The following is an 11558-nucleotide window of genomic DNA, read 5'->3' as shown; positions in this document are numbered from 1 at the left end:
AGCAGGGAGGCTGCTGTGACGAGCGACGGCTCGTAGCCGGACAGGGCGAGCCGTACACGGGAGGAGAAAAGTAGATCCTCGATTCAAACCTCTGACGGCTTGTTTGTAAACTACTTATAATATTTAGCGGTAAATATACCATGAAGTTGCGGAATCTGTATTTTATTTTTTCCTACAATACCTAGTTTTCATTTTGATTTCAGAAGTCGCATTTTTGAGGCGGACAGCTTTTCTGTCGCTGTTTCACTCGACTGACTCCGCCCCGTAAGGCAAATACGATTACGTCACGCTGCACCCCTCGTACGGTCTGATAAAATATGTAATGAGTGGCGCCAAAGATTTATTTTCCACCCAAAAACCGGAAGTACACCAAAACAGCTACAGAAACAGCAGAAAGCTCTGAGTCCACAAGACTATGAGGAAATTGTATCATATCATTGCTCCCTATGACAAGTTACACATTTATACTTGTTAAAATCCTAGAAAAGGTGATATGGGGTGTCCTGCCCCTTTAAGAATGAAAACGGCACCCTAAGAGTGCTCCACAGTGTGCGTAGATTCTGTTCTTACCTACGAACAAATGACAGCTAAGAAAAGATTGAGGGATCCCAAAATCTTCTTAAAAACTTCCTAAGTGGGTCTAAGAACAAATTTCCTCTTAATAACTTCTTAAGAACGGTTGGCGCATGAGGCCCAATGAATAAGGCTGCACAGAACGATTTAGAACCCAGGGCATCCCTGATGTCATCAATAACATTGAGGCATGCTGTCACAGTACTATGTTTTGCCCTGAAGCCAGACTGTAATTATTGACGTCACAGGTGTCGCCAGCCTTGGGAAGTGGTGAAACATGAGCCTGTTTCCACACTTCTGGTAAACTCTGAGTAGATAAAGAAATAAAAAATGTCAGTGATCGGTTGTGCAATCACCAAGGCCGAAATTCTTAGAAAATAAGGGTCGAGACCATCTGGACCAGAGGACTTTTTTGGGTCAAGTGTAGACAGGACATGCAACACATCTGGTACTAGAATAGGAGAGGAGTCAAAATCAACAGGTGAGCCAGTATTCTCGTAGGCCAGGGGTAGGCAACTTTGACGATGGAGAGGGCCACTATATTTCCACACTCACTCCAGAGGGCCACATTGCATATTACTGTCGTAGGCAAAAAGTAGCTGATCTACAAGGTCAAAACGCATTGCAGTGGATCTGCTATTCGTTTATATATTTAAATTGAAATCCTGAATCATTTGTTGCTATTTTTTAATTGGAATCCTGAAAAATATAATGTTTATTACATTTCAAATACATTTAGTTATACTTATGTTAATGAACTTTATGAACTTAATTATTGTATTGCCATCTACACTTATAAACGTAGCAAGGCTATTGGGACCTATCTATGCCATCTACGCTTATAAGCGTAGACTAATCGTAGTTTAATCCATATTTGAACGTGCCGTCCGTCTGTTTACCTTTTAGCATTGCTCTGGCTAGTAGAGACCTCCTCTGTCCCCATCAGCGATGCGATTTTTAAATCCAGCTCCGTTGAGCCTCCATTATAACCCGATTTTCAAAGCGCCGTATCTCCAAAGGTTTGAGAGCTGTCCATGGTGCGCCGCCGCGCAACCGACGATCGTAAATCATTTGTGATTTTGTATCGCATCGCTGAAAAAATTTAGCTGGTCCTACTGCTGGAAGGACAACAAGCTCCGTATAGTGGGCCTGGACGGGCGGCATATGGGGAAGTAACAGCATGCTAACACTAGGGGCAGCAAAGGTTAAATACAAATACATTGGACAAAAAATACAATAACATTTTAAGCTACTAATATAGACTCGGACGGTCATGTTTGGAATTGTAACAGCTGAAATCAATAATCAGTATCAGTATTCCGATATTAACCTGCAGGACTCTGTAGGGGGGCATGTGGCCCCCAGGCCACCAGTTGCCCATGTATGTCATAGGCCAATGGGCAATCAAATGCATTACTGTAGCATACATTGTCAACAGCCCAGACAGTGCAGCACTCAACTATGGTTCAGCTTGCCCACTAATTGGGCGAGGGGGCGGAGCCGCAGAGATCAGAGAGAGGGGGGCTCTGTATGATGAGACGTTGCTGGAAACTAGCACTCAATTGAAAATGTAAACTTTGAACAGGCACAGCTCATGAACAGTTTGACCGTCAGTAATACAACTTCAATACACATACACTTATTAGGGATGCCACCAATTAATCAAATCAATTTGATTTCATAATCGAAAAATCGTTTTTTTTAACAGACAAAATATAAGTTATTGTACAGTAAGGCTGCACGATATATCAAACATGTACCTTCATCAGAGTGGAGAATAGAAGTATGTATCAAGTTGAGCAAAGCTACTAGTCTTCTCCAGTAGCGAATGCAGGAATTACACATTGGCCAGGTGAAAAGCTGACCCCCCCCCCCCCCCCCCACCACGCAGAAGTACAATGACAACCTCTCGCCTAAATAGTCTGTGTCTCCTGGCGTTTGAGAGAGGTTTAAAGGGACGCTTCAGCCTTTTTTTGCAAAAAAACGTTAATGACGATAAGAAGATCTAGAACACTTTGTGTGTAATATGAGGGTTTAGAGATGTCTCTGATGTCATCGACACTGGACTCACTACCTGGACTACATGTTGTCTCAGTAAGACAGCCCTCCCCCTATCCACAAGGAGGAGCAGTGCACCAAAATATTATGGGAATTGTAGTCCAGTGAGCCCAGTGTCGATTAAACACCCCATTCGACTGGTATCATCCATCTTATGGGCCCAGTATGTCTCGTTTATCATCCATCTTATGGGCCCAGTATGGCCATACTGGCATACTCACTGTCTCAGTATGTCATTATCAGCGATTGTCATTATCACTGATGTCCTGACGGAGGCGCGCCGTGTCTGGTGGCCTTGAGCTACGTGAGGCACTGCCGAGCGAGGCGCTAGCCAAGCGAGTCGCCGTGCCGAGCGTTGCGAAGGCCACCAGACCCGACTCAGCGCCGTCCGAGTTACGTCCCGATAGGCAGAGAATAGTATATATTAGTAGCCCCTAGTTTCCATGCGCCGACAATAGTTGGAAATGACACGTCCACCAGGGGGAAACCTTGACCAGGCTATGGTGAGTATGCCAGTATGGCCATACTGGGCCCATAAGATGGATGATAAACGGGACATACTGGGCCCATAAGATGGTATGATAACGGTCGAATCGGCTGGATTAAATCAGACACTGGGCTCACTTTTAAAATCTAAATCTTCCCTTTAAACCTCTCAAATGCTAGGAGACACAGACTTGTACACTAGTAAACAGGCGTTTAACAGTACATGTGGTCAATGACAGTGTAATTAGTGCCCTGCACACTGGTGAAAACATCAGCTGGGCAAGCATCAAATACCTTCAGTAGTGTGTCAAATGTTGCTCCCTTGCGTTCTTTGATAGCAAGGTAGAACATGACCCACCCTGGATCCAGACGGCGGCCTGGCCTCGTCGTATTGTGAACAAACACGCCTCTGGTCTTCTCTCTCTCTCTCTCTCTCTCTCTCTCAACAAAGTTAATGAAGGCGTGTGTGTGTCCGTCCAACTGAATGTTTTGATATGTTTATATATGAAAAACAGTTCAAATCTATCTCCTCCCGGGATCTTTGAACAAAATGCTAAAATGCACGAAATTGTCTGGTACTATATCTACAAAGAATCAGGAGTACATTTTCTTAAAGGAGCATTCAGTGATTTGGGTGATTTGGAATACCACCCAGTCCGCCCCGGTAACAAAATGTGCACATGCACGCTCTACAGTGCAACAGGCCAACATCATGTGCACCAAGACCCGCCCCCACTCGATCATGATTGGAGGAAGGCCCCTCTCATCCTGATTGGATGAAGGCTTTGCCACCCGCCACCAAAACTGAAACAAGGGTTTTTTGACCCCAGGGGCTCACTGGGGACAGGGAGGAACTCCTTATATGGTCAGCACACTCTATAGTAGGGAGGATTATCCATAAAAAAAGAAAAAATAAGTGATATTTGAATTAAGTAAAATCACTGAATACACCTTTAAGTGAAAAAAATAAGGTGGATAAAAATGCTTCTTATTAAACAACATGGAATGTTGAAAATTCTATCATCCGTGGGTGAGCACTATTTATTTGAAATCTGAATGTTTGTTTACTCGTTTCCTAAATAATGTAAATGTAGGAGCTGCGAAAAACAGACAGAAGTTTTGCCATGGCGCTTGTGAAGTACGAGCGTCATGTGAACCATGCTAATGAAAATGATTCTTCTGCCCCTAATACATACATTACACTTTACAGTATGGTAGAGGGTCATGCCGAATACTGCTGAAACCAGTCTTACTCCAATTGGCCAAAGGGGGCGCTGTAGCAATATTTAGAAATGAAACCTTTGACCAGGTTTGGCCAAAAGCTATCGCCCACTATCGAGCATTTGCTATTATTTTGTGGAAAGCTGGGACAATACATTCTGAACAGAACCTTATTTTTATTGGCCAGTTCAACCCAGTTGTGAGTTTGTAGGCCTATGCCATGACACACACACACACACACACACACAGATGCATATCTTTTCTATAATCTTCTCTTAATTTTAACCATCCCTTGCACTACATTTTACTAGGGCCTTGGCTTGAAATACAGTACTTTTCTAACAGACAGAGGGAACTGTTAATATTGTGTACCGTCACTTTAAAAGCGTAATGTATACGTCATCGTGCGACGGTGTCACGCACCAAAAATAGCCAATCTACAAGCTCACACTGCGTCTGGTTGCACCGCGGTGTGAGCTTGTAGATCTGCCTTACGATAGACAGCTCCGTCAGTCAGTCAGACAGACAACAAAGCCCAAACGAATCAATGAATGAAGAAGCTGCTTTATCGCTTTTGCTCCGTGGATGGGACATTTACACTTAAAAGCGGATGGACGCGTGGATAACAGCATGGTTGTGTGCATAATCCTTATGACCAACGTTAGCTTCCATGCATGGCTAAGGGAAGTAGGGGTGCTGGGGGGGCTGTAGCACCCCCTCCCCCCAGGCACAGCCCCCCCTCGAACAGGAGGGGAAGGAAAAAAAAAGATAAATAAATATGCTGTATCACAGTATTGGCACCTTATCCTGGTTAATTGCCTGTGTCAGTTCGTTCATATAACTTGCGTGTGGAGAGGGAAAGTAAAGGCCATGTTTGCGCGTGAAAATGCGCAAAAATGCGCGTGCATGATGCGCGTGCACGCGCATTTTTGCGGCGCGCGCTATGCGCGCGCACCCCCTACTAGACGCTCAGCCCCTGCGAGTGTAAAGTACTTCCCGCGGGCCTGCTTCCATGCTAGCTGCTTTAGCTTAACATGTCTCACAGAGGACGGTGATTTCACCACAGCACGAAGCTGTCAAGCTGTCTTCGATGCGAAGCAGAAAGCGTGGAAGTCCGTGGTCAGACAATGGACTGCCCCAACTCCATGTGAAATGCACTCCCCGGCTAGTTCATTATTGCATTTAGCTCCCCTCTTGTCTTTTTGTCTCCACCATGCCGAGAGAGTATGTTTTGCACTCCGTCCGTGTGTGTGTGTGTGTGTGTGTGTCCGTTCTTCCGTCCGTCTGTGTACAGCTAATCTCCGGCACCGTTAACCCGGTCGATGCCAAACTTTGCACACACACTCCCTGGATGCCAACGATGAACCTCTGCCCCGCATTTTCCAGAATGGCCTGTTATAGCGCCACCATGAGGCAGCTTTTCACATTTTTTACCTAAAACTGCACCGATCTGCGTGAAACGTTGCATGCACACTCCCTAGAGGCCAAGGACAAACCTTTGACCTGCATTTTCCGCATCTGCCTTTTATAGCGCCACGAGGAGGCCGACTTTTGTAAAACACATTTTTTGATATTACTCCTCCAGATTCTGTCCAAAAATCTCACAAATCGTTACACAGTATCTCTATGGTCATGTGCTCAAGTCGGATCTGTCCGATATTTCATATTCCATCCTAATTGGCTATAATTGGCTTTCACAGTTTGCAAGATTGCCCCGTTTTGAACAAAAGCCTCAAATCATGAACGCAGCATGCAATTTACGTGAAATCTTTCACATATTGTCTTACTAGGCTGAGGAATATGTCCCACCCTTCACATTGGCCTGTTATAGCGCCACCAACAGGTTGATTTTTGCAAAACCCATTTTTGGAACAAAATGCCTCAAATCATCCAATTGCCATCAAAGGCAAACATGTTTATATTACTCCTAAACATTTTGCCAAACATCTCACACAGTCCTATCCTCCTGGTGGAGACCTGTGCCCAGAAGGGCACTTTTTCTAGTTAAACATGTAACCAAAACTTTTTCACCCGTTCCACCCTACTTCCACAGCGCAACCATAACGCAACCACCCGTCGCGTCTCGACCCCTTACCACCGTGGCCCAGTCAGTTTACTTTAGAGCTTGCCCAGTTTAACTTCGAAGAGCCAAGAGGGGGTGAAAAAACAGCAAAAGATAGCCTACTTTGGCAGCCCTCATGCATGCAAATTTATTTTAGCTCATATACTTCAGTAGCAAACTACAGCATGTAAGCCGCCTTTGTTTTAAGTTGTCCCCCATTCGCACGTCGGCAAAACCGTTCACACCTCGGTCGGAGATGCGCTGCCACCCACCGTCAATCATTTAATCCACGCTACGCGCCTGCGCCTTATTATATAGCGAGTGGCCCAAGACGTCAGCTGCTGCGGCTATACCCGATAACATGTTCGACAAGCTAAAAGCTTATTGATACTCGGGTCTCGATAAATGCCGAACCGGGTTTGTAATGGACCCGATTTTCGGGCTCCGTGTGTGTGTGTGTGTGTGTGTGTGTGTGTGTGTGTGTGTGTGTGTGTGTGTGTGTGTGTGTGTGTGTGTGTGTGTGTGTGTGTGTGTGTGTTGTTTTTAATTAAACAGAGATAACACTGCATGGAAAAGTAAAGTTCAAACCTTTTACCGTTCTCTCATTGTATCTTTTCCCTAGACGTCCGGCAACTTCCCGTGTGTGAAGAGGAGGTTTCCTCTGAAGAGGAGAGGAGCTCCAGCCTGGTCAAGGAGGAACCAGAGCCTCCACACATTAAAGAGGAGCAGGAGGAGCTACTTCAAAGACCAGAAGAGGTTGATAGGCCAATGCTGACATTACTAGCAGTGAAATGTGATGATGATAACAGAGACCCAGAGCCTGTAGCCAGCACCTCAACTGAACACATGAAAACACAAGCTGATGTAGAGGACTGTGGAACATCACAACCAGCTATTGATGACCAGCTCCTCTCTTCACACTGTTCTGAATCTGACATCACTGAAGACAGTGATGAGTGGCAGCCCAGTGAAGATCAGTCATCTTTAAACACACTGAAATCACACAAGACACACATTTTGGAAGGGCAGAGATTGTCTTTGAGCAACAAGATGTCCCGGGAGAAAAGTATTAGTTGTACAATCTGTGACAAACTGTTTAATCATAATTATCTGAAGACGCACATGAGGACTCATACAGGGGAAAGGCCGTTTACTTGTGAAGTTTGTAACAAAGGCTTTTGTAACGGCGCAAATCTAAAAAAACACACAAGGAGGACTCATACAGGGGAAAAGCCGTTCACTTGCACAGTTTGTAGCAAAGGATTCTGTCACAACAGTGATCTAATAAGACACGTCATGACTCATACAGGGGAAAAGCCATTCACTTGTACAGTTTGTAACAAAGGCTGTATTAACAGCGGTAATCTAAAAAGACACTTGAGGACTCATACAGGGGAAAAGCCGTTCACTTGTACAGTTTGTAATAAAGGCTATTCTGACAGCAGTTATCTAAAAATACACATGAGGAGGACTCATACAGGGGAAAATCCATTCACTTGTGAAGTTTGTAACAAAGGCTTTTGGGAAAGCGGCACTCTAAAAAGACACATGAGGACTCATACAGGGGAAAAGCCGTTCACTTGCACAGTTTGTAACAAAGGCTTTAGAACCAGCAGTAGTCTAAAAAGACACACAAAAATACACATGAGGAGGACTCATACAGGGGAAAATCCATTTGTAGCAATTGAAAAGCCATTCACTTGTGAAGTTTGTAACAAAGGCTTTTGTGACGGCAAATATCTAAAAAAACACACGAGGAGGACTCATACAGGGGTAAAGCCGTTCACTTGCACAGTTTGTAGCAAAGGATTCTGTCACAACAGTGATCTAATAAGACACGTCATGACTCATACAGGGGAAAAGCCATTCACTTGTACAGTTTGTAACGAAGGCTGTATTAACAGCGGTAATCTAAAAAGACACTTGAGGACTCATACAGGGGAAAAGCCGTTCACTTGTACAGTTTGTAATAAAGGCTATTCTGACAGCAGTTATCTAAAAATACACATGAGGAGGACTCATACAGGGGAAAATCCATTTGTAGCAATTGAAAAGCCATTCACTTGTGAAGTTTGTAACAAAGGCTTTTGGGAAAGCGCCACTCTAAAAAGACACATGAGGACTCATACAGGGGAAAAGCCGTTCACTTGTACAGTTTGTAACAAAGGCTTTAGAACCAGCAGTAGTCTAAAAATACACACAAAAATACACATGAGGAGGACTCATACAGGGGAAAATCCATTTGTAGCAATTGAAAAGCCATTCACTTGTACAGTTTGTAATAAAGGCTATTCTAACAGCAGCTATTAGAGACCAGCGGGTGGCGGATTTAGCCGCGGTTGCCGCGGGTGAACCGCAGTTTAGGGTGGATTAGGGTCAATTCAATATATTATAAATTAATATCGGATAAACCGCGGGTGAAATAATGCTGGAAATAATAAATGAATGGCAGCCATCTATCTATAGGCTTTATAACTTTTAAAACGGAAATAAATTAATGATATCATTATCTATCTATAGTCTTATAATATATTTTTTAAAAGGCACAAAATCTCAGCATGCGTGCGTTAGTAGTATTTTAATATTTTCCATCAGGCACAAATTAGACGCCTATATTGGCTAAGAAGGACCACAACAACGAGTGGGCTGCTAGCTGCTAGGCTAACAGGCAGCTGAGAGTATGAAAGAAACTTACAACTAACTGAAACAGAAGGGAAGAATATAAGTTTGGCGTGGGACTCGGTGCCATGGGACTGCATGGGAGCGAGGGCTGGATATATGCCACATGAAAAGACGTTCGTTGCGATGTGCGAACGTGACTGACTGAACGGACGGCAGCCTTGTTGCCATGGAAATGGGAATATACAACCGTAACTTTGGTGAACTGTCGGCAGTGGTGAGTGACACAACTTATAAATAGCCGATCTACAAGCTCACAACGCGTCGCAGCGAGCCAGCGACGCGTTGTGAGCTTGTAGATTGGCTATCCCTGCAGCGGATTTCGGGTGGTTGCGGATATATAAATTGGATTAATTAATTAATGCGGTCGGATAACGGGCGGATCATTAATATGTACGGGCGGATTAGGGTGACAAAAAAGCTCATCCGCAGTTCTCTAGCAGCTATCTAAAAATACACATGAGGATTCATACAGGGGAAAAGCCGTTCACTTGTACAGTTTGTAATAAAGGCTTTTCTGACAGCAGTTATCTAAAAATACACATGAGGATTCATACAGGGGAAAAGCCGTTCACTTGTACAGTTTGTAACAAAGGCTTTAGAACCAGCAGTAGTCTAACAATACACATGAGGATTCATACAGGGGAAAAGCCGTTCACTTGTACAGTTTGTAACAAAGGCTTTTCTGACAGCGGCACTCTAAAAAGACACAAGAGGAATCATACAGGGGGGAATCCATTAATAGCAATAGAAAAGTCATTCACTTGTGAAGTTTGTGGCAAAGGCTTTTGGCGTTTGAGAGCTCTAAATATACACATGAGGATTCATACAGGGGAAAAGCCGTTTGCTTGTACAGTTTGTAACAAAGACTTTTCTGACAGCGGCACTCTAAAAAGACACATGAGGACTCATATAGGGGAAAAGCCGTTCACTTGTACAGTTTGTAACAAAGGCTTCAGAGACCACGGTACTCTAAAAACACACGTCAAGACTCATACAGGGGAAAAGCCGTTCACTTGTGTAGTTTGTAGCAAAGGATTCTGTCACAACAGTAATCTAATAAGACACGTCATGACTCATACAGGGGAAAAGCCGTTCACATGTACAGTTTAACAAAGGCGGGGGAAAACCTTTAGCTGCAGTTTGTGCGACCAACTGCATTAGCTTCTGTTTTAAGCACGGCCTTTGCATGCTCTTTTCTCAGAACCTACTTCTGTCCCATGGCTTTGAACAAATCGCCAATGTTCGCAGGTCTTTTCTGATAGAGCAAGGATTGGCCTCATTTTAGCTTGCTAGCATTAACGCTAATGATTTCACATCCAAGATGGAACCCAAAACCGGACGCGCGTCATACTAAAACAGATTCTGATCCGGTGGCACCCAAGCACCACCACTTTCGTCCACCAGGTGTTAATGAACAGTGATAAGGTATTGTGTAATTATCTATAATGATATTATTATTAAACAAGATCCTGGCCAGAATAAAAAGTCTGTGAGAGACCTTACTTCACCTTTAAAAAAAAGACAACACTATAGACCGAGAATGTATTGCAAGTGTTACCCTTGAGTTACAATGGTGTACTTTTAATCTCTTTGCCACAACGAGCAGATTGGTGACGCATTGTGAGCTTGTAGATCTGCTATTTTGGCCTAATGTTCCCCCTAGAATATGGGCGCTGGGGTTGAAGTGGTTAAATCAGTAAGTGGTAAACAGGCTCTGTGTTAAGGGTTCAAGATGCTATGTGTTGCGACAGCTCAGTACCAGGCTCTATGTAATGTATATACCCCCAAAATGATGTGAATTTGGCCACATATCCCCATCTAACAATGTGTTGTTCCAGGGACCCCCCAGAAGCAACGATGTGAGTTCTAAAAGTTTGCTGTGAAATAATCTAAATTCAAAGATTTGCACACGTTTTCACGATTTAAAAGAATTGCACATCTACAAGCTTTTATATCTACTACACACACACACACACACACACACACACACACCAATATTTACTGTACATACCGTGATACTATGGTTGATAATGCCCTGTATATTATTGTATGTCTTCAAATATCTTGATGAATTGAATACACAAGGACCACAACAATGGACACGCGCCCTTATGCCCCCACCCCCCCCCCCCCCCTCTGTTATCCTTTGTATAATTGTACCATTTTTGCAGTAAACTGTTAATAAAGTATTCAAAAACAAAGAACTGCCAAGTTGTGGGCTTCTGATGTCCTTTACACATACCTGTGTCACGTTTTTCCTCCATGCAGAAATAGGGATGAGCTCGTGATTTTGTATTGAGGGGCTCTTATATCCAGCTTTTGGTGTGTCCACAAACTTTGTCCTACACAAACATTAAATTCCCATTGACAATGAATGGATCATTTTACTTCATAGTGTCTATTTTAGGTCATGATGTACGATGATAAGAGTGCCCCTCACTTCACACGGGTGTGATTTTTGATAACTAGAACAGTG

At 43.7% G+C, this 11558-nt stretch overlaps 1 protein-coding gene across 1 annotated transcript in view; it reads left to right on the top strand.

The window, feature by feature from the left end:
• Window positions 1–11356, top strand: part of LOC306933978 (uncharacterized protein) — a gene marked incomplete at its 3' end in the record, with an annotated part of 33665 nt that extends 22309 nt beyond the window's left edge. The window contains exons 2-3 of the mRNA XM_079516367.1: window positions 7023–7903; window positions 11351–11356. Coding sequence (XP_079372493.1) covers window positions 7023–7903; window positions 11351–11356 — 887 coding nt within the window. The remainder of the gene's footprint in view (window positions 1–7022; window positions 7904–11350) is intronic.
• Between the last annotated feature and the right edge of the window lie 202 nt (window positions 11357–11558).

The sequence above is a fragment of the Electrona antarctica genome (assembly GCF_951216825.1).
Source record: "Electrona antarctica genome assembly, chromosome: 2".
In the NCBI taxonomy this organism is placed as follows: Eukaryota; Metazoa; Chordata; class Actinopteri; order Myctophiformes; family Myctophidae; genus Electrona; species Electrona antarctica.
The sequence above is the reverse complement of the archived record's forward strand: the minus strand, read 5'-3'. Positions and strand labels throughout refer to the sequence as shown.